Consider the following 23,391-nt stretch of genomic DNA (forward strand, 5'->3'; position numbering starts at 1 on the left):
GATCAATATGGAGGCTTGTCGTTCTGTTGTCGAGTCCTGTGGTTTGTTTCACCTACATGTTGAGGTTGTTTCCTAACACTGGAGCCTGAAGGTTTCGTTTCAAGAGTTGTTTGTGAACCATGGCCACCTACACACCAGACGGCTGTAAACACAGATAATCATTCAGTCTAAGTCATAACAAAAATGTCTTATCTCAGTGCTCCTATCAAAGTTAAATCTTAAGGGAAGAGGCGCTGAATAACTGCTGTTTTATTGTTTGTTAATGAGACTTCACACTTCCCATGAATTTCATAATCTACAGAAGGAATGCAGTAATGCTTTGTTTATAATGGGATTGTCCTCAAAAAGAAAATACATAAACACTACCATTGCAGATGCCACAGTGTTTACTAAATAGAAAAGGAATACATTTAAGTATATACACAGATTAAACATGTAACATTTGAGAGACCCAAAACAAATACCCAGGATTGTTCTGAAGAATTGCTCTCAGGAGTAACTCAAATCAAGTACCGTAAACTATACAGCAACTCAATCGCAAATAGGTTCAACAGTGGTAATGTAAGCTTAATGTAACAAATTCAGAGGGAAAATTAAATATTATCTTATGATGTGATTACCCGGACAAAAATTAAGTAAAATGTACAGGCCTATATTGTAGGCTACATTCTCAAAAAGTAGGTCAGTGTTCCTTGGTGAGATTCATTCAGAATCATTTGCAAGCGGACTGATAATGAAATATACAACTCTTTCACGCCCACACTGAGCTGGCCTAAAGGGAGGGACATTCAATAATTTACTATTTCCTGTTTATAAATCCGGCCAGATTCAGTATTAATCACTATTGGATAGAAGGAATTCCTACACCTTACTGTATTTACACAACATACAGCAAATAGGCTACATTAACAAGCAATCGTCAAGCTGTACGTGGAAGACATCAGTCCTCTGACGTTAGACAGTCTGGTTCCAAACAGCTGTCTGCGAGGCATTTATGAAGACGGTGTTTAGTCAGTTTGGAAGGGTCTCGCCTGGTTGAGATCGTGTCAGTGGCAGGCTGTTGTCCAGGTGACGCCTACTCAACGCTCATTTCCTCTGCAGAGACCAGGGCGCTCTTTCATCCTGGTGTCTCACACGCCATGCAGACGTGACTTGGCCCATTTTACAGAAATTCCTCATCCTTACCGTTTTCAAAGCCGTGCATTGTGTTTTGCTACAGGTGCTTAAAGTTTTTTTTCTTTTTTTTCCCTCTTCTTTATCCACCCCGAATGTTTTCCTCAGTCTAGGTCTTATCCTTATCCAGTGCGATGTCACCACACAGAAATAGCAACGGCATGACGTTAAAGTATATCAGACTTCCTATCTGTTTTGAACAGGGCACCAAAATACTACATTTTTAAAACGCTTCGTTCTATTGTTTCCTTCTGTCCTCCACTTAACAAGAGCGCTTCCACAAACTGAGTCTTCCTGAACAAACTTACGTCGGCCTAGCTGTAGTTACGTGCTATGAGCTCTACTGGTGCATTTAGACCTAGTTTGGAAATGGATTGCCAGTTTAGCAGTAACCTTATGAAACAGCCAAATCTAAAACTATAAATGTTTATGGTTTGATTATACATGGGTCTTTGTGAACAAGTAATATCTGGCATTAAAGGCTGTTTTATTTGACTGCATAATAATCACAGATTTGAAACGGGAGATTTGGGCCTGGTGGATAAAAAGTCAACGTACGCCAAAGTAAAATACCCACAGCGGTTGAGATGTGTAACTAGATAAACTCAACCTATGGACTGTCGTTCAAGAACATAATAGCCTAGCTGTTTTTGTTCAAACGGGTATTATCACATATGTGGTCCTATATGTGTTTATTGAGAACAAATATAGATAGGCCTAATGATTTTTTAAATTATTATCTCTCCTTACTTTTACTAAATTAAGTAATATAGGCTAGTTGTGCTTGTGCGACATGAATGTGAGTGTCCTTCCGGCTCATTGCATAAAGGAAAATGCCAGTCATTATGATTTTATGTCATAATGTCAGTCCCAGTAGCCTTTGTATTCGGTTATTCATTCAGTGCAACCTGATAGTGCCGACATGTCTCAAAGAGCGCCGGGAGGAATCGGCGTTGATTGAGTGCAGAGCGAAGACCACGTATCACCTGAAAGGAAAGGCTTTTGAAACAAGCCAGAGCGGCCTTCGCCTACACAAACAATACTTCAACCTGGAGCGGTTTCACGCATGCATGCAGCCTAGCCATTCTCTTTAGATGTGTAGTAATACTACTGACATCTCTTTGCGCAACACTTACGGTTTGAAATGGGTCAGTCACTTTTAAAGTGGAAGGGTCTTTGTTGGCTCTTAGGAGCCAAAGTCATTTTTCACTATGGAGCAGCTTGAACGGTTATGAATTAAATCAACTGTGGTTGACCCATACAAAGAAAAAACAAACAATAGTGTAACACGTTCCTGATTTTTTCATAATGAACAATAGGCTATATTATTGTATTGTTCCTTTATTGTTATTTTAAATGCACGGTCTAAACAGATTTATGCTAGCACTTGTAAAAAGATTTTTTTACGACAATACGAAACCGCCCTCTAGTGGACATTTAGTGAAAGAAGCAAAAACAATTAGGCTACTGTTTGGAATGGTACTCTACCTGCTTCCGCAGTTTTTGGATTTCTTCCTCCATTTCACCCCCCGCCCTGAAAGACAGGTCAACTGCAGTAGGCTCGGGGACTGTACAGTAGTCGTGGTTACAGGACACATCCATTCCACCCTCGCCATCCACGTTCTTGTCCGTCTGATTTGTGCAGTTAGCCACTGGTCTTTCTCTTTTCTGATGATCGAAAACAGTATTCTAAAACGATCGGTAAATACTATTAGCTAACAGTATGCACAAGCTAACAGTGATAATCAAATTAGCTGTGTTCAGTGATCATTGAGGTTGGACGCGTGGGGAACTGTTGAGTTGACCGGAAGTAAACAGACGTGTCGTTTGTAAAAGGATGAACTTCACACTACATTGTGCAAGTAGACATGCTATTTCAGCAATCCCTTCTAAGATAATCCATTGATTTAACCGGTGTGTCAATAAACTTTGTGGAACTGAAGGTATAGCTACGTGTTTGCGTGTTAAGCGAGGGATTTGTCTGATGCACACTCCAGAACACAAGGTGGCGGTAGTATACAAATAAGTCGGAAACCAACCACCGTAAAACAAAGATGTAGTAGAAGAAGAATACAAAAATACGAGTAAAGATGGCGGAGGACAACATACCAGATTTGAGCAGACCTCAAATTTATTTATTTGGTGAGCACGTCTCTCCTGACACACTTCCAATTTAGTGCACAACCATAATTATTTGCCAAATATTCGCACCATTCAAAGTCAGCAGTCAGATATCCATCTGAAATCACTATACTGTAGCTTTCGATAGTCTTAATACCCGAACTCGCGCCAAATACGCGTTAGCTAGCAATCAATCTGCAAGCTAAAAAACCCAGTCAGCTAGCTGTCAAATGAAACAGCTCGTTTTAAAATTGTTGATAGTACTCTGTATTTTATAGTACTTACGTTGTTATCTGTTCACTGTAGGTTGTACACTCAAATCGGACAAAAAGGAGTTCAGAGTGGAGGTGGAAGATGTTGATGCGGACCATCAGCTGTCACTCAAAGCAGTAAGATTAAAAACGATTCTTATCCCGATGCAGTTTAGTACAGTGCAACATCTAATAGCATAACGTTATAAAGTATGACATTGATTGAACTCCATTCATCCATATTTTGTTACACATCTGCCGATTTTTACGTGTCTCACATTTGAAAGAATAACCTAATCAAAAGAAAAAACCCAGTTTGTTCTATGACATACGACCCCATTCAGATGAACGTCTTTAAAATAATCTAATCTTTCATATTTTCATTTGGAATCGTTGCTTCTATTTGAAAGCAAGTGGCACATGCTGTGGGCAGAGTTAGCTGTCAGGGGTGGCATGTTCCAGCAGGAAGGAACACACAGGCCTGGAGGAAACAGCTGTGTTGGTGTTGCAGGTGTGTCTGGGCGCTGATGCAGACGACCAGTTCCACACGGTGGAGATAGAGGGGGTCACATACGACGGAAAGACTGCCAGAGTCCCCCTCGCTGTCTTAAAGCCTTCTGTCCTTCCCAGTGTAAGTGGATCCTGGATCATCTGGTGCTCTAGACGTTTCTCTCGGCTTGCTTTAAACTGAAAACCTGACTGCATCTGAGATGTAGGAAGGTTTGAACCAGACTGATCATTACCTCAGTTTTCAAATGTGCTGCTTTCTGCAGAGCAAGGGTTCAACTTTAGATCATAACCTACTATTAATGGACTCATCTAGAAGGACTTTCTACATGCACTGTGTGTGTATGTTTGGATGAAAGTGTCTGCTGAATGAATCGCATGTCGGCAATGTCAATGTAATTCTGTGTTATTTCCCCCTCGTGACGCAGCTGAGTTTAGGAGGATTCGAGATCACTCCTCCGGTAACATTTCGTCTCCAGTCCGGCGGTGGCCCCGTCTATATCAGCGGACAGCACTTCGTCAGTGAGTAACCACTAACTGTTGCATGTACGTTCTGGACTGGTTCTGAACCGGTTCTGGACTGGTTCTGAAGCGGTTCTGGACTTCTCTCCTGTCTCACCCTCAGCTCTGACCTGTCTGTCAGTCCCAGTGTAGTGACCCTGTCTCACCCTCAGCTGTGACCTGTCTGTCAGTCCCAGTGTAGTGACCCTGTCTCACCAGTCTCAGTATATATACCTGCTCTGCCCCTCAGGTGTGAGAGACTCTGAGGAGGAGGAGGAGGAAGAGGAGAACAACTCGTCTCCAGTGAAGAGGCCGTCCAGCCTGGCGTCAGGGAAGAGACCCGCCCCGGTGAGGAACGCCGCTGCACTTCCTGTTAGAGCAGCCCTGGTCTTAATGTCATGACACACGCTTATCATCACGTTGCTGCTCTGAGCAGTGTGTCATCACACAATGTATTATATTACTGTGCCGTCACCATATGTAGGTCCTATCAGGCTATTACACTATACAGTGTGTTGTCGTGTTATCATACTGTGCAGTGTTATCGTGTTATCATACTGTGCAGTGCTATCGTCTTATCACACAGTGCAGTGCTATCGTGTTATCACACAGTGCAGTGCTATCGTGTTATCACACAGTGCAGTGCTATCGTGTTATCATACTGTGCAGTGTTATCGTGTTATCAAATAGTGCAGTGCTATCGTGTTATCACACAGTGCAGTGCTATCGTGTTATCATACTGTGCAGTGCTATCGTGTTATCATACTGTGCAGTGCTATCGTGTTATCATACTGTGCAGTGCTATCGTGTTATCACACAGTGCAGTCTGTTCAGCCTCCCAGACTGGGTCTGGGGTTGGGTCCTGTGTGGGATGGGTGCTGACAATGCAGATGTCCACTTTGCCTTCCAGAAAAAAATGAAAATGGAATCTGACGATGATGATGATGATGATGACGACAGCGAGGAAGATGATGACGAGTAGGGTTCTCCTCATCGCAGCGGTAGTGTCCACATTGTTTGAAGATTGGCAGAGAGTTCTTTAAACGGAGCATACGTTTCCATGGTTTGGTGTTTACAGTGATGATGACGAGGACAGTGATGAAGAGGAGAAGGGTGTGAAAATGCAGAAGAACACTGCCAAACCCGTCAAAAAGGTGAGGCGTCATCTCTAACACCGCCACTAGATGGCAGGTCAGACAAGGAATAGTTAGTGGGTATATGACTTCATCAACAATGTACAGTTTGTCATGTTATTGTGTTGGTTATTTCAGCTTTCATATTTTAATTTTGTACAGTTCTCAACATTTATTTTATTTAGTAGCACTGCAGTGGTACTAATGACCAGGTGTCGTGTTTAATTTAAAGGTATTTGACAGTCTTAACCCTTGTTCATACACGTGATGTTTAATTTGGAAATTCATTTATTGAGATGATCGTTTATTTTCGTCGCATTAGACGAGGTGCTTTGAGCCTCTGAACCGTATGACCGCCCGCCATTTTGAGACACGCACCACACATTGTCATCTAGCTCCTGCTCTCCCCCACCTGGTTTCAGAGCCTAAACCACAGGGTCTGGTGGTATAATGATTGTATTCCTCCTCTGTAATCTACCTGAATGCACCCCGGCTCTCTCAGGCTGGGCTGGGCTGCATGCAACAGCAGACAGGCTGTGATGGGGCAACACACACACACACACACACACACAGACACGTCTAGGGATGGGAAAATATCCTACTTCCTCTCCCGTTTCCTTGATGCATCCACGTTCTGCTCCCTCCTCCACTGCCAGGCCCTTCTTCTCATCCTCTCTTCATCCCTCCTCTCTCTCTCTCTCTCTCTCTCTCTCTCTCTCTCTCTCTCTCTCTCTCTCTCTCTCTCTCTCTCTCTCTACCTCTCTCCCTCTCTCTCTCTCTCTCTCTCTCTCTCATCTGTTGTGAGAAAGTCCCCCGTTGCACCTGGCCTCGTCTTTGAACATTGTTCGTGTGAGACTATGTTTGTGTGTGTACGGCTGTGTTTGTGTGTGTGTGTGTACGGCTGTGTTTGTGTGTGTGTATGGGCGTGTAAGGCTGTGTTTGGATGTGTGTGCCTGCCTGGTTGTGATTTGAAAGACAGCGTCCATGTGTGAGCTGTGCCAAGCAGAGATCAAAGCAGGGCAGACAGACATACCTGGAACATGACTGTGCCTCTTCCCCCATCCTCCCCCTCCTCCCCCCCTCTCTGTCCTGGGGTTAGGGTCTAACCCTAACCACACACTCTCTCGCACACTTCTCCTGTCCCTCTGTGACACAAAGACTCTACCTCTGTCACACACACTCTCTCCTGTTGTCAAACACAATCTCTTCCTCTCTTTCACACACTCTCTCTTCCTCTCTCACACACACTCTACCTCTCTCACACACACTCTACCTCTCTCATACACACTCGCTCTCCCTCCCTCCCTCTCTCACACACTCTGCCTCCCTCTCACACATTTTCTCCCCCATTGTCGCACTTAATCTCTCTTTATCTCACACACGTGCTCTCTCTCTCCCTCTTTCACACATACACATACACACACACACACACACACACACATACACACACACACACTCCCTTATACCTCCATTACACCCTCCCCCATCTACCCATCTACCTACCTATCTCTCTACCTATCTCTCTACCTATCCATCCATCCATCCGGGGTTAGGAAAATGATGTTAACAAGTTAACTTTTTTCGGACTTCCTGTTCCTGGTGTGTCACATGATATTCCTTTGTCCCACAGAGCACAGAGCCTTTGGGGAAGAAGCCTAAAGGTCCTTCGAAGCAGAACGGCTCTCCAGGAACACCAGGCTCGGCTGCTACACCCCAGGCCAAGGTAGGAGCTCTGAGGCCCTCCTTACCTGTGAGCTTCAGGTGGAAGGAAACACCACAGCTGTTCACAGGATATCAGGTGACCGGTGTTGGGGGTGGGGGGTGATGGAGCAGGCTCTCTCCTTACCTCTCACCTGTTGTCTGTTAGTGGCATGGGCAACGTATAGTGCTTAACAGAACTCTTTCAGAATACAAAGAGTTCATATTGTATAAAATAGAAATATATATACAGGAAAGGTAGAGTCAGTGATTGGCTGAAGCTATTTACGGAAGGTAACCCTTTGTAGAAGGTTTCCGTTGGCGTATAAATGGTTGCGTTTTCATTCTGCGGGAAAAGGTCATGTGATTCCACAATGTACTTTAGAGCTTAGAATGCATACAAGGATTCAAAAGACTTGTTTGTGGTTAGGCAATCCCCAGACCAGTTTAAAAGCTGATTTGTGGCCTGGTCGTAAAAACAAAGTCCTTAAAACCACATGGTGTCTGTCGGCCAGTGTAGATGGAAGGTTGCAGTGCTCTATAAAATAAACGGAGTTAGAAACAGTTGTTTCTCCCTCCAGTTTTCCTCTGTGAAACTGTTCAGAGAGTGAAATGTATAGAAACGTCAGGATAAGACCAAACATTTCTTGTGTTTAAAACGTAGTTGTTACGAGAGTATTATTCGAAAACGTTTTGAAAAATACCTTTTAATATTCCTATCATCAATGCACGGTCATGGAATAACTTAAAGGGAAGACGTACAGTACATGATCGACTTTTTACTGAGAACTCTTCACCTCAAGGTCCATGTGAGAGCACCAGCCAGCATGACTCTCTTCAACTCTTCAAAGAATGTGGTGAATCTCAGCAGCAATTAGCTCAAAGCGATCGTTAATTTCTCAGGTGGAATGTGTCGGACGACGTCCTTACGAACCCTAGGGTTGACCTCTCCCTCCGCTGAGCAAACACCCCTGACCTGTGAGCACAGCAGGAGTTAACCTTTGACCCTGCGTGCCTTACGCAGAGGGGAGTCCCTCAGGGTGTGTGCGAGCGCTAATTCTGTAACGGCCGCTGTCCTGCCGCTACAATGCTGGTTGTTAAAATGCTCGTGGGGATTATCCGGTGGGCAACGACCCTAAACCTGACGTCAGTTAAACTCCCCACCACACCTAGTCCCGAACCCCTCATCTCCCTCCCCCTCCTGACCCCCTCCCACCTCTCCCCACCCCTTACACCCCTCACTTCCTGGACACACCTCCTCCCAATTGCTCTCATTAGCAGCGTTTGATGTCTGATGCTTGGGCATGTCTGGGGCAGGTCGTTGTCCTAGTTACCCCTCAGTAGTGAGCATGTCTGGGGCTGGTAGCTTTTGTCCTAGATGCCCTAGAGGACAGAGACAGTGCAGGGGACTGGCCAACTCTGTGCCAGTACCGTGTTTCTCCCCCATCGACCAATGTCCTGTTCTGGTTGTTCTGTGGGGTTGTGAGAGGGAGAAGTGTGGATCGGAGGTATTTCCCAATGGAGTGTTGTGATTGATGGACTCTGAGGTAACGTGAAGCTGTTAGCTAGCTTCACCTGGGCTTCTTCTGCAAAGACAGGAGTCTTCTGGTGGCTGATGGTGACAGATTGATGTCCAACTCAACAGGTGTCTTGTCTGCCTGTTCAGTGCAGGGTTCAGGGTAAATCTCTCTAGTTTTCTGTGGTTTCTGCCTTGCTGTCAGCCATGGAGCTAATACTTCACCTACATACCACACGTCTTCAAGGTGAAGTTTACCTTAATACCCCAATCTACCTTAATACCCCAATCTACCTTAATACCTCAGTCTACCTTAATACCTCAGTCTACCTTAATACCTCAGTCTACCTTAATACCCCAGTCTACCTTAATACACCAGTCTACCTTAATACCCCAGTCTACCTTAATACCTCAGTCTACCTTAATACCCCAGTCTACCTTAATACCTCAGTCTACCCCAGTCTGACTTAGTAGTCCCAGTCTGGAGTGTCACAACTATGTGTTTTAGCCAACGCTGATCGGAGACAAGCGATTACATCAAATGATAGCGTGCAGGTGATTAAGCCGGGCGTCCTGTGCCATCTGTAATCAGTGTCTGGGCCAGATGTAGGAGCGAGTTGTCTATGTGTGTTTATCAGCTGTTCCAGACCCACAGCTGGCCCTGGGAGAAACACCCCCTCCATACGGAATACTCTGGGCTTCCTGGCTAGGAGCCAGAGGCATGCACCAGTTTAGGGCGTGAGGAGTGTGTGTGTGTTTGTCTCTGTGTGTATGGGTGTGTTCTTGTGTCTCTTGTGAGAGTGTGTCCGTCCTCTAATTTTATACCTTTTGATCTGAATGAAAAAGCTGACAATATGTTTAGAGGGAAGAGAAGATGACTGTGGTATCCAAAGGAGTTATGGCCTATGCTTGTATCCACTTGACATCATTTGACTTAAGAAAATACATAAAGTACAACAAGTTTACTACAATCACTCTTTCTTTAAAGCATATCTATCTCACATAGGCTTCAGCACTTCTAGTGCACTTGTCTGGTGCATTGTGGGTACTTGGAAAGCACCCCTCGATTTCTCTTTGGACAGTGTTTTCTACAGAAAAGTAGTCCTCAAAATGTAAATACTGAAGTATTCTTAACACAAATTTAGTTGTAATCAAAAAGTGGAAAGATTTGGGGTGGAGAAGGGTGACCAGAAGTCTCTGAACTCAGGTCAGTTTAAGCAGGTCAGCGTAAGCAGGCATCTCTGTTTCCTGCAGCCGTCAATGAAGACCTTAAACCTGGAGCGGATTCCAGCTTGGCGTGGCATGTAGGGACAAGCCATGTTTGTTGTAAAACATGGTCTTGGCGTGTGTCGTCAGTTACAAACACACCGCTAATAGAGGAGCTCTGGCCTGGGCTGGATTCACCTGTAGCTCTGCTAGCCCCATGTTCTCCTCTAACCTCAGCCTCACACCTGTACCTGGAGCTCTGCTAGCCCCATGTTCTCCCCTAACCTCAGCCTCACACCTGTACCTGGAGCTCTGCTAGCCCCATGTTCTCCCCCAACCTCAGCCTCACACCTGTACCTGGAGCTCTGCTAGCCCCATGTTCTCCCCCAACCTCAGCCTCACACCTGTACCTGGAGCTCTGCTAGCCCCATGTTCTCCCCCAACCTCAGCCTCACACCTGTACCTGGAGCTCTGCTAGCCCCATGTTCTCCCCCAACCTCAGCCTGGAGCTCTGCTACTCTGGCATATCAGAGCGAGGAGTTGTGGATGTGAAAACTGGTGTGTTCATGTGTTACCGTGAGCATTTGAGGAAGACCTCAAATGTATATTCATGAAAAAATCCCTCTCCCACAACTTTTCACCTGAAAGCATTATTTGAAAATATATACACAAAGGTGGGCAAAGTAAAAATGTCCATCGTTCTAAATATATACTAGTTTGAATCCTTTCAACTTTATTGCCTCTTCATGTGCTTATGCAACGTAAGCAACTAGACAACACTGCCACACAGCTCGGTTTCCTACTCTGGAAGGGACAGCGTGAGTAACTGAAAAACAACGTGAAAAAAAGAAACGTTTCTCTCCTCTCGACAAACAACCCTGCCCCTTTGTTGCTCAATGTCTTCTGTGTCGGAGTCTGGGCTTGCCCTGCTGGGAAGCAATAAAAGGATAATTTGTACCCAACATATTTGTAAAAAGGTGGTGTAATTAGGGTAGAATTTGCTGTCCTTCTTTTCTTTTATCCCTTTCCAGCTAGTTGCTCACGCGGGCTTTGTAAGCCCTGCCCACCAGACTGAATCGTTTAACACAGGCTGCAGTCCAACTCTGGGCCCCATCATCGTCTCCTAGACTAGCATCCCCTGGACTATCATCCCCTAGGCTGTCATACCCTGGACTATAATCCCCTAGACTGTCATACCCAGGACTATAATCCCCTAGACTGTCATACCCAGGACTATAATCCCCTGGACTATAATCCCCTAGACTGTCATACCCTGGACTATAATCCCCTAGGCTGTCATACCCTGGACTATAATCCCCTAGACTGTCATACCCAGGACTGTAATCCCCTGGACTATAATCCCCTAGACTGTCATACCCTGGACTATAATCCCCTAGACTATAATCCCCTGGACTATCATCCCCTAGACTGTCATACCCTGGACTATCATCCCCTGGACTATAATCCCCTAGACTATAATCCCCTGGACTGTCACACCCTGGACTATCATCCCCTAGACCAGCGATTCCCAACCAGTGGGCCGCGGTCAACTAGTTGTCCATTATGGTAATACAGGTGGACTGCCAAACCAATGAATGAATGAAAAATGAATCAATATCAAAATCTTTATATATATGGTTGGTAAATGATTAAAATCGTTTTTTCCAGAACTTTACTGCAACATTTTTTTCACCCTTTCAAAACTTTGTTTTAGTTTTGTTTTTTTACTTTTTTTACTAAAAAAATATATTTTCAATTTCCAAACTTTTTTGGAAGTAAACTGTCATCCCCTTTACTGAACACCCAATTAACATACATTTTTTTATTGAGTTACAGAAAATGGGGCTGGCGAAACAGAAGTCTGGGGCAGGTCCTTCTGGAATTCTCTCTCTCCCTGAGGTCAAGAGCAAGCTGACAACAGCCGCCAAAGAGGTAACATCAGAACCAACAACTCTTTCATGGCTCTCTTAGAATTAAGATTGTTCTGTTGTATGGATCACATGTTGTACCCTTCTGTCTCTCACCAGGGAAAACCTCTACCCAAGACTGAGCAAAAGTTTGAAAACTTTGCTAAAAGTTCTTTCAGAATCACAGATAAAAAAGTGAGTATTGAATTATTTTTCAATGTCATCATGTATGAAGTGATATGATGTATAATATAATAATTTATTAAATTATGCATTTTTCTAATTTAATAAGAACCTACTTTTGATAGATATACACCCTATTGATGTCACAGCAGATCCACATGATTGCATTAGGCCCACATGTTTTCACACAAATTACTTTCGTCCAGCTTGTCCATTTACAATAGCCGCTAATGCTTTGTTGCAGAGAGAGAGTGAGTGAGTGTTTGAGGTGAATTATGTTAGCAGTATAGGTCTCTGAGCTCGGTAGAGATAGAATGGGAGTGGAGCTGTCGAGCAGTGGTCTTCCTCTGATTTACCGGTTAGTTCTCTCACAAGTGTGTCTTTTGTAGCTCTAATGAAGGGACAGGAGGTATGTGGATGGTACCAGTCTCCTGTTCAAGGTCTTACACCAACACAAGAAATATATTTTAAAGATAGATTAACGGATTTTGTAACACTGCAAAGACCCCTGCAGTAGTAAAAAAAAAAATCGAAATAAAAAAATCTTTATTGTGAGATTGGTCATTTCAAAGCGCTTGGGCGTTTTGTCCTCAAAAAATCTTCTTGATGTTTGAAAGTTTCTTGTGTTATTTTCTGAAATCATTTCAGCCAAAAGTAGCATATCAGTGACGCACACCAGTGTCTTCAGCCTTGTTAGATGAATCACCAGCTACATCACACCCCATAACCCCCCTCCCCGTGCCCTGTGTCATCATGCTCAGTGGTGGGATGGGGAGGCAGGAGGAGGGGGGGAGGGCAGGAGGGGGGGAGGGCAGGAAGGGGGGGAGGGGCAGGAGGGGGGGAGGGGCAGGAAGGGGGGGAGGGGGGGGGGAGGGGGTCTGGAGTTAGTTTTTCATGTTTGTAGGAAACATATGTGTACGTGTTTAGAGTTCACAAGACCAGTTTAAGATGTGTCAGACCTGTGGCTCTCGTCACACACTGTAAGGGTTTACTATTCCCCCCACCCAAACCCCTGTTCTACCCTACACATTCTTCTACACGACACCCCTGTTCTACCCTACACATTCTTCTACACGACACCCCTGTTCTACCCTACACATTCTTCTACACGACACCCCTGTTCTACCCTACACATTCTTCTACACGACACCCCTGTTCTACCCTACACATTCTTCTACACGACACCCCTGTTCTACCCTACACATTCTTCTACACGACACCCCTGTTCTACCCTACACATTCTTCTACACGACACCCCTGTTCTACCCTACACATTCTTCTACACGACACCCCTGTTCTACCCTACACATTCTTCTACACGACACCCCTGTTCTACCCTACACATTCTTCTACACGACACCCCTGTTCTACCCTACACATTCTTCTACACGACACCCCTGTTCTACCCTACACATTCTTCTACACGACACCCCTGTTCTACCCTACACATTCTTCTACACGACACCCCTGTTCTACCCTACACATTCTTCTCCCCCTACACCCCTGTTCTACCCTACACATTCTTCTCCCCCTACACCCCTATTCTACCCTCCACCCTGGTTCTACCCTCTACCCTGGTTCTACATCCTGGTTCTACCCCCTGTTCTACCCTCCACCCTGTTAAACTCTCTGCTCTTCAAGCAGATGTGTGAAAGCATGGTATTGTAAAAGTGAGTCATGCATCTCTGTAATGCAACACGTCATTTACATGCTTTATAATTAGTCTTCTCTCTTTTTTTTCTCATTCCCTCCCTCTATCCCTCTTTTTCTCTGTTCTCTCTTCTCGCTCGCTCTCCTCTGTCTCTCATCCTCGGTCTTCCTCTCTCACTCTCCGGTTCACAGGTGGTTAAGGACCTTTGGGGCTTTGTTCAAACCTTGAAGACAGAGAAGAAATAAGGTTAATTCTCCAAGTGGATAGTAGATCTGTGAAGACTGAGGAGTGAAATCAGGCTATGGATGGTTTGGAACCACTGTGTTTGGTTTCACATGACACAGAAGTGCAAGGTTACTTATGTTTCCTAACAGACTTAAGGAAATGAACAAATACATACTTGTTTGGGTTGTAGACGTTATTATTTCTTGCTTTTTCGCAGTTGTTAAATTACATTTTAAGATCAGTAAGTGAAAACTTTGTAAGCATTATAAATATGATTTTAATCTGAAAACCACACTGACATCCCAAGGAGACAGATGAAGAAAGGGAATAGAACCGTTGTGTTATGTAATTAGATTGTACACACTGAGGCAATACACACTTGGCCTAATGTGGACAAAGTCTGATCTAAAAAGTTACACAAATCTGTATTTTTGCTATATAGATTAATGTTGATTTGCAGAAGAAGAATTCTGTCCTTTTAACTCCTACCATTGTCCTGCAGTGACAGGCTGCCTGTGTGTATCTCACCTCAGGTACGCAGTGCTCCAGGGAACCTTCTCTGCACTATGGTGGCGATTCGAGTCATTTAAAAAAAAATGTTCAATCCGTCTAAAACTTGAATTTGTTCTTTGAGACTGTGGCACATGTCGTTATCTGTAAACGGTCATAATCATTTTTTCATATGGTTTTGTGGCAGCTTTAAGGTTCATCCCCTCAATCTTCAGATCATGTGGTGGTTTGGATTTGTTATGAATTTGCCGTTGTTGTCCAAGGTGATGGATAATACAGAATATATTCTGAATGCTCGGTTCTAATGCCCTTTGTGGTCCCAGCCTGTTTTTAATTCAAGATATCCATAGATGTATGTTGAATTATTCCGAAATAATGTATTATTAATATCATTTTTTTATGTTTGAGTTTGGTCTTTTTACTCTTGTTAGTGCAGGCAAATGTCTGTCTCTTAGAGGGTTAATCTGTGGTCCCTAACAGTAGATATACTACTGCTACATAGCCAGTTTGTTTGTCATAATGTCTAAAAGATGTAGTCCATTCCTGATGAAATGTCCCCTTTCATTAAACCTTCACTTTGTTAGTCATTAGTTTGCTTCTGTTTATTAAACTCCTAGATGAGAGTCGTCGTTCAACCGCATCTCTCAGATGTCCACATGTTTTCCTGTGCTGTCTGTTCAGTGCCCTGGTTATACAGCTTGAGGCAGTACTCAGTAAGATTTACACATCACACATCACAGCATTGTATTCATTTTGCGGACGCTTTTATCCAAAGCGACATGGAAATAGCGCATATAGAAATAGAGCAGATCATCACTGTGTTTGTCATTAGTACTTCAGTGCTCGTACGATGGTTGACGGGTGATGTTGATCGATGGCTTGTTGATATGAGCGTGTCCATCTTGTTCTCCCATGACTTCCTTTTAATAAACGTTCTTCTGAACTCTGACCCTCAACTCCTCACTAATGTGCTCCATATTAGGAGGGAGCAGTACCACTGCCAGGTAGGAGACATCCAGTCCATATTAAAGACCAGAGATGGCAACACACATCTTTCTCTCAAGTAGAAGTACAGATACTCACTGTTTTTCACACACAACACAACGCAAAAAAGTTTCTTGCAAAATATTTATATATATGCAATAAAAAAACAACAAAAAACATTTTTGAACCTTTGAAAAAAATCTACCTTTTTATTTTTGAAACCTTTCAAAACTTTTTTTAGAAAATATTTACAAAAAACTTTCAAACTTCACACACACCACTACACAAAAAAGTACAACATTATTTATAATCTTGTTTTTATAAAATGTTCTTAGATTTTTGTTTTAATGAAAAAAGGCATGCAATGACAATAAATAACATTGATCATGTCACCAAATACAGATTAAAACCAAAGTAATGAGCCTGGCTTTAAAATGTAAGAAGTTGAAAGTACAGATATTTGTGTAAAAAATGCTTACATTGCTGCTGAGTATCTGTGTTTCACACAGTCTTCATCTTTCGTTGCTCCAGCAGTGGAGCAGCGCTGGCAGACGTCAGTACTGGGCTCTCACAGCCTCCAAGGTCAAACACAGGCCTTCACAGAGAAGCCCCATTTAGGCGACACAATGATGGATCCTAATTGAGGTTCAGATTGCTATGTCATCCCAATAAGAAGCATAACTACATTCATAGCGCTACTGTATAGAAATAATTCACGTCCGGCTAATGGAATATAATGTATGCTGATGTGTGGATCGCATTAGTGAGAATGTATGAATCTTTTTGACAAGTTAATTAGGGTATGTATCATCGTGGTTGCGCTGGTGGATATTACGTCAAGGGCAACATTGATAAATTCCATCTTCAGCTTTTGGTGGGTGGTCAAAAAAAAAGAAGAAGCTGAACTGGGTGAGAAGTTATTAGTCCAAAGATTGACCAAGAACTCCAAAGTGAGAAGCCTGTCATGTTATGGCTCACCGTGAAGTATATTTGTGGATCATCCTCTTGAGAGGAGTTTAAGTCAGACATTAATTCCAGCCCTAAAATTTTAAATGCATTCCCCATTATTTATGAAAAATTATTGATATTCATCAATAGCAGTCACCACTTGGTGGCAGTCAAGTTCAGCCCCACAGCTAAAGCCTCCTGTCGGTGTGCTGCACAGGTAAGAAGAAAGGCACGATGGTGGAAGGATGCCGCTTGGCTTCACGGTCCGAGGAGATTGCTGCTGGGCACCTGGAAACCCCCCTCTGTATTTAGACCTGTGTGGAGGTACACACGAGAGAGGGGAGGGGGGAGAGGGAGAGAGAGGGAGAAGAGGTGGAAGGACAAAGAGAGGGGAGGGGGGGAGAGGTGGAAGGAGAGAGGGAGAAGAGGTGGAAGGAGAGAGAGGGAGCAGAGGTGGAAGGAGAGAGAGATGGGAGAGGTGGAAGGAGAGAGAGGGAGAAGAGCTGGAAGGAGAGAGAGAGGGGAGGGGGGGAGAGGTGGAAGGAGATAGAGGGAGAAGAGCTGGAAGGAGAGAGAGAGGGGAGGGGGGGAGAGGTGGAAGGAGAAAGGGGGGAGAGGTGGAAGGAGAGAGAGAGCGGAGGGGGGGAGAGGTGGAAGGAGAGAGAGGGAGAAGAGGTGGAAGGAGAGAGAGGGGGGGGAGGTGGAAGGAGAGAGAGAGGGAGGGGTAGAGACAGGGAAGGAGAGACAAGGAGATACGGGTATTCAGAGAGGTATGGTGAGATGGGTGTGAGAGGAGAGATAGAGGAAAGGAGAGAGGAAGGGTATAGAGAAGGAGCCGGAATGAGGAAGAGTAGGAAGGTGACAGATGAAGAGGAAGGAGAGGGTCGAGGACATCAGACCTGACTCACGTCTGACCATCACGCTCCTGCCAACGAGACAAAACAAAAGTACCCATTAGGGAAATGTCACCTTTTACTGTCACACGATCTGGAACGTGATGGGATAGGAAGGATGCTGCCAGTCTGTGAGGACAGAGAGGACGTGCACAGACTACCCAGCTGCCTCGCACCTGTGGATGTCTCCTCATCAAATCAAACTTGATTTGTAAAGCCCGTTTTACAAGAAATATCCCAGAAAGCTTCACGGATTCCTTCAGACCAGCACCTCTCCATTATGTAATCTAATCGATCAACACAGCCTGGACAACTTGTAATAAGCCCTGAACCACAACAAAGCAGAAACATGTTTGAACTGTAGCACATTTCCAATGCTTTGTGTTCACTCCATCTACCTCATATCCTCAGAAATGTGCTGTTGAGGGGTACTTATTTTAGACTCGGTGTCTCTCCCCGGTGTTGTGTGAGGACAGAGGTTAAGGACAGAGAGTCAGGTGGCTGAGCGGTTAGGGAGTCGGGCTAGTAATCTGAAGGTTACCGGTTTAATTCCCGGCTCTGCCAAATGACGTTGTGTCCTTGGGCAAGGCACTTCACCCTACTTGCCTCGGGGGGAATGTCCCTGTACTTACTGTAAGTCGCTGTGGATAAGAGCGTCTGCTAAATGACTAAATGTAAATGTTATGGGAGAAAGTGCTGGTCGGTGGAGAGCCTGGCAGCCAGTGTGTCTGTGAGCCTGACATACTCAAGCATGCAGCCATTACGAATTGGTACGAGGTGAAATGTCAGCTATGTCAGTCAGCCAGGGTACGGCTGTCTGCTAACTACGGAAATAACAATACTTCTAAGAGATCCCGCCGGGATTGGATACGGTCAGGGCTCTTTCAGGGTGCAGTGACTCCACACTGCCAATGGGGGCGGTAGAGATGACATAGTGTTCAACACTGCAGGGTTGAAGTGTACAAGTCATCTTGGTTGAGGTCGTATCACGTTTATTTCACTTTCAGCTGAGAGAGACATTAAAACGTCAGGACGCCTGCAGAACTTGAACTTGCAAATAGAAGTATCTTGGACTTGAGAAATATGACACCAATTTATTTTCATCTCTCAAGTTCTGGTGTTGCTGTCAGAGATTGAAAAACCCCTTTGTGCGATGTTTACATTTTTCATGACAAATGTGTTACTTAGTGGATTATTTTTCCTGATTTCTCAGCGTGATCATTGTATCTGTGTGAGACTTTAGACTAGAGCTGTGAGTGATAGATTATGTAACCTCACCCTCTTCCCCGACCTCCCCCTCTTTCAACTTCACCCTCCTCTCCAACCTCCCCTGTCTCCAACCTCTACCTCCCCCTCCTCTCCTTCCTCCCCTACCTCCTCCCAAAGCTCTATAGTCTAATTCTTCACCTAGGTCCTGACAATGGCTCATTGGGGTTATACAGTTCATCAAACACTGTCAAGAAACTGAATATTTCCTGCCAGACTTGAGTGCACACGTATTGTTACTCATAGTTCTGTAGCACGTCAAAGAACAGTGTGGTCTCTCCATCCCACACTCCCATCAGATGTTTTGACCTTTGCTTTGAGGAAATAAGGAAATCGTATAGCTGAACTGACAGTTTGGCACATCACCTGGATACAGGCAAATAAACGAGGAGAAAATATCAAGGGAACATTTCAAGCATTCACAGAGAGCTTTCAAAATGGAACTGGAACAATGACTTAGCCTCAGGGGGGAAAAGTGATCACTATGGCATGTTTATATTAGACAGAAAGGAAGCCATCATTGTCCTTGTCAGTGATTCTCTTTTTCACAGTACCACATTGACAGTTGACAGTATCTTTACAACAATCCCCAGAATGTATGTGTCATCGAGCAAAGTTTGCTGTACATCAAAAGAGGCCGTTCTGTAAAGTTTGATCAGCGAATCCCTCCCAAACCTTTCTGCAAGTGAGATTTTCAGATGTTCTCCAGAGCAAGGGTTATCTAAGGATGTGCACTCTTAACCAGAACAACTTCACAAAACACCCCTTAGGGGAAGTGAAATCCTTAACCGGAGGAAGAGATGGTGAATGTGTGTGTGTGGGGGTGGGGGGGTCAGGGGTACATCATTTCTGTTCCCGTAAGCGCCCCAGCCCGCTAACTACAGCGTTGGTACAGCGATGGGCTGCGGTTATTAATATGAGGAGGGAGGCGTGTCTGTCAGACAAGCGCCAACATGCGGACACATTACCTTCGTGGCTGGCTATGGCAAGGATGTGCTCTGCATTCCTCTGCCCACGAACCCAGGGATCTAGCTCACCCAGAGGAAACGCAGCATCTAGACGGGGCTCACGTTAAAACACACGAGATGTTTTCACCTCCCGCATTAGAGCTGTGGAGAACGACTGGTCCTGCTTCTGCTCTGTGTTTCTGAGGCCCTGGAAACTTGTCTTGCAAGTGTTAGTCCTCCTCTGTAGGTTGAGTTAAAATAACGTATTTTCTAAGTGAGGGTCACGCTTCTTTTTAGTCACCTTTTGCTGTCCGACTTTCCAATTGGACGGTTACATTTAGTGGTTCCCTAGATGTTGAAAGCATGAATTAGTGGTTTGAATGACATTCCTGAACAACATGCTATCCAGGACATTTCCATTTGGGGATGAATTCAATATCTGTCTGTTTATCTATTTATCTATGTATCTACCTCTCTATCTATCATGACCAGCTTGAGGAAGTATGATTACTGTACTCAGCACGGGGGTATTTTGAATGTGAAAGAAGTGTGTCAAATGTTTAATCAAGTTGTAGCAGTCGGAGGAGTAAACAGGCTCAAGCAAAAGCCATGCTGATTAGCAATTTCCCCTCCAGAACCTGAGAGGTCCGGAGGTATTTCTGTTCCCCTGACTCACTCCCCTTTCTTCTCTCCCCTCTCCTCGCTCCCTCCCTTCACCTCTCACCCCTGCCTCCCTCTCCTCTCCTGTTGCCCCTGCCTCTCTCCCCTCTCCTCTCTCCCATGCCTCTCTCTCCCCTGCCTCTCTCCCCTCTCCTCTCTCCCATGCCTCTCTCTCCCCTGCCTCTCTCCCCTCTCCTCTCTCCCATGCCTCTCTCTCCCCTGCCTCTCTCCCCTCTCCTCTCTCCCCTGCCTCTCTCCTCTCTCCCATGCCTCTCTCTCCCCTGCCTCTCTCCCCACAGAGACACAGAGCAAGCCCTTAGGGCTCCAGGCTCAGAACACTAACATGCCTCAATCAAACCAGAAGGGTTCAACAAAGCAATTTGTCAGGTCCCAACACTTTCAAAATGACGATAATAATGATTGCTGCCCTCAAGCTGCATGTGAGGAGGTTTCTCACCTCGGATGCGGTCTGGCTGTGCAGGGGGCCTTCAGAGCTGTTTCAGATCAACCGTATCAGCGCAGCGAGGGTTTATCAAGATGTATCACAACCTGCCGGGGGATCGATGTACATGTGCTGTCTAAGCTCCGTGTTGTACGGTGAAAATAGGATAGCGTACAAAAGTAACATACGACAGGATTGTTTTCTAAAAATAAAACAATTATGATGTTCCGGTATTAACTATTAAAAAGGGACATTCATCTCACAGCAGGATATTTGTTCTCTGCATTCATTGCGTTCTCAGAGAGGAACCCAATGTGAACATGGGAGGAACATGCAAACTCCACACAGAAAGGCCCAGGAGATTGCCCACCTATGTGGTGGTAAGCTCCACTTAACTTGCTGTCCACTCCTGTACAACTGGGATGAAACCCGGGTCTCCTTCTAACGAAGATCGCCCACAACATCGTTCTGTTATGGAGAGTGTGGGTGAGGAATCATGACTGAAAATTAAGGTAACTCATCTCCCTTTACACACAGTACATTATCAAATGAAGGCTTGGATTGGACTGAGTCTGTCATCATGAAAAATATTTATATTTAGGGTGTGTAAAATAACTATAAAAAATAAACAGTTGGTGTTCAGAAAGTTAAAAAAACAACAACATGAGCACTTCCTGGGAGTCGACGGTTTCTGGGTGGACGTACCAGCCCGTTCTCTTTTTAATCTTAACCTCTACATCTGGAAGGGGCACATTTTTTCCTTTTTCAAATAACATCTGCAGCTAAACAGCCAGACAGGTAGTTAGAGTTGATTGGTCATGGATGGATTTCCCCCCCCCCTCCCTCTCTCTCTCTCTCTCTCTCTCTCTCTCTCTCTCTCTCTCTCTCTCTCTCTCTCTCTCTCCTTCTCCCCCCCCACCCCTCTCCACCCTCTACAAAGCCTTGAGGCTAGTATTTCACTGATTACAGAGTGCCCCCATTTGAATGGCCGCTTGTGTATTGTCAGAACAAAGGCCGGGCGGCTTCTAAAGAGGTGCTAGACAGGGGAATGGATTGGAGTCAGCCATTAGGCAGAGTGGAGCTACAGGTTGAGGCTAGCTGGAGAGATTCCTCCCCAGTACCCATGGCTAACAAGCCAGCATCTCTCTCAAGCTCGTTGGGGAGACAAGGAGAAACCAACACAGGGGAGGCCCCAACCACCCACCAGACCCACACCGAACCAGGAAGCCCTTCGGTGCGACAGTGTGATACTGATTAGACGGGATGAAACGAGTCCCTGACAGGTTTTACCTTTAAACACTCACTAAATACTTCTCACCCTCGGACTTTAGGGTAATGACTTTAAAATCAAAGTGTGTGTGTGTGTGTGTGGTGAGGTGTTGAGGTGGTGGTGGGCGCTAGGTGGGCCACCTTTTGACTCTACCGTGGGAGGCCCCAGCAACAGAACATTCCAGGGGTCCTTTTCAATGTGCCGTTGAATGAAAAACACAAATATTTATCTGTGGAATCCGCTAATTCACCTAGGGACAAAAACTAGAATTGGGTTGCGTTTACCGCAGCTGTGCAAGAGTCTTGAGTTTATAGTCTTTTTTAAATGTGTGAAAGAGGTCCTCTACAAGCTAGTTCTAATGCACTGTGTGTTGAATTGCAACCAGCGCCTTCTTCTTGCAATTACAGCCATGCAACAAACTATTACAGGGTCATGCAAATTTGAAAAATGACAAGAAAATGGAGCCAACGAAAAAATCTCTGACATCACTGAACAGAAACTTTCACACATCCGCCCAGTTTGTAGAATTCATGATGTCATCACAGCAGAACTCGAGCAAGAACAATACACGTCTTAAAGCATACTTACAAAGTTTAAGTACCGACATGCTTACCTAAAGTTTTCAAAATGTGAATATACTAAATCTGTGCATTTCAATTACACTTTCCGATTGTGTTGAAAATGTAAAAAAAAATTCAGCTTTCATTTAATACATTTAAATTCGATTCAAGTAAACTATTTTTCCGGCCTGGGAGCGTTGGTTACAGAAACACAAAAACTCAAGAGATCATCTTGTGTTGTCCAAGTTATCACTCATCAAGCAGAAACAGATAATGGCCCGATATACCAGATGCAGTGATTAAAACCGACCAATTAGTTCTGACTGGCTGCCTCACATTTACCTGCATCATGACATTTCTGGGTCATTTTCCCTCAATCCATTAGTCTCCTGTCTAAAGGTGATAGTTATGGAATCATTAAGGCAAGAGGAGTTTAGTGAGGCGTGTAAAATACACGCAGTCCTGAAAATTATAACATATGTGAGCAACGTGCCGCGAGGGATCAGGCTTTATGTTTATGTTTTCAGACAACTAAAGACCTCTGGTGAGCCTGGAGGAGGAAAATCATCATTAACGTCAAGGAAGTGAAGTCAATGGATATGTTAATATGTTCTGCGTGTATCACAGTGTTCAGAGATGATTTGTCGAGGACAAACGCTTTAATTATCAGACACACTCCCATGGCTCTCGCACTCAAACTCGCTCCGAGGCCCCTGACTTCAAGGCAGAAACTCGGATGCCCTAAATGACTCCATCCTAACAACGTGTGTCGGGAAACAAATTACAAATCACTTCCTGTCTTTTCTTCAGGCAAACCTTGAAGCGACGAGGCTCTGGGC

General features: G+C 44.7%; 1 protein-coding gene across 1 annotated transcript; it reads left to right on the top strand.

The window, feature by feature from the left end:
- The first annotated feature begins 3,257 nt into the window (after positions 1–3,257).
- On the top strand, positions 3,258–15,165 carry npm1b (nucleophosmin 1b). The gene is made up of 11 exons (XM_067247545.1): positions 3,258–3,315; positions 3,601–3,683; positions 4,057–4,176; positions 4,481–4,574; positions 4,804–4,901; positions 5,464–5,531; positions 5,632–5,707; positions 7,317–7,409; positions 11,943–12,038; positions 12,134–12,208; positions 14,039–15,165. Exons 1-11 carry the CDS (start codon positions 3,264–3,266, stop codon positions 14,090–14,092), a joined length of 909 nt encoding a protein of 302 aa, XP_067103646.1. The 5' UTR covers positions 3,258–3,263; the 3' UTR covers positions 14,093–15,165.
- The last annotated feature ends 8,226 nt before the right edge of the window (positions 15,166–23,391 follow it).

Source organism: Osmerus mordax, chromosome 12 (assembly GCF_038355195.1).
Source record: "Osmerus mordax isolate fOsmMor3 chromosome 12, fOsmMor3.pri, whole genome shotgun sequence".
NCBI classification, from domain to species: Eukaryota; Metazoa; Chordata; class Actinopteri; order Osmeriformes; family Osmeridae; genus Osmerus; species Osmerus mordax.

Excerpts from the sequence above, each read along its gene's own strand:
- npm1b (XM_067247545.1), top strand. The coding sequence starts at position 3,264 with ATGGCGGAGGACAACATACCAGATTTGAGCAGACCTCAAATTTATTTA. Across the intron at positions 4,575-4,803 it reads CAGCGGACAGCACTTCGTCA|GTGTGAGAGACTCTGAGGAG; the intron begins GTGAGTAACCAC and ends TCTGCCCCTCAG. Across the intron at positions 12,039-12,133 it reads TGACAACAGCCGCCAAAGAG|GGAAAACCTCTACCCAAGAC; the intron begins GTAACATCAGAA and ends GTCTCTCACCAG.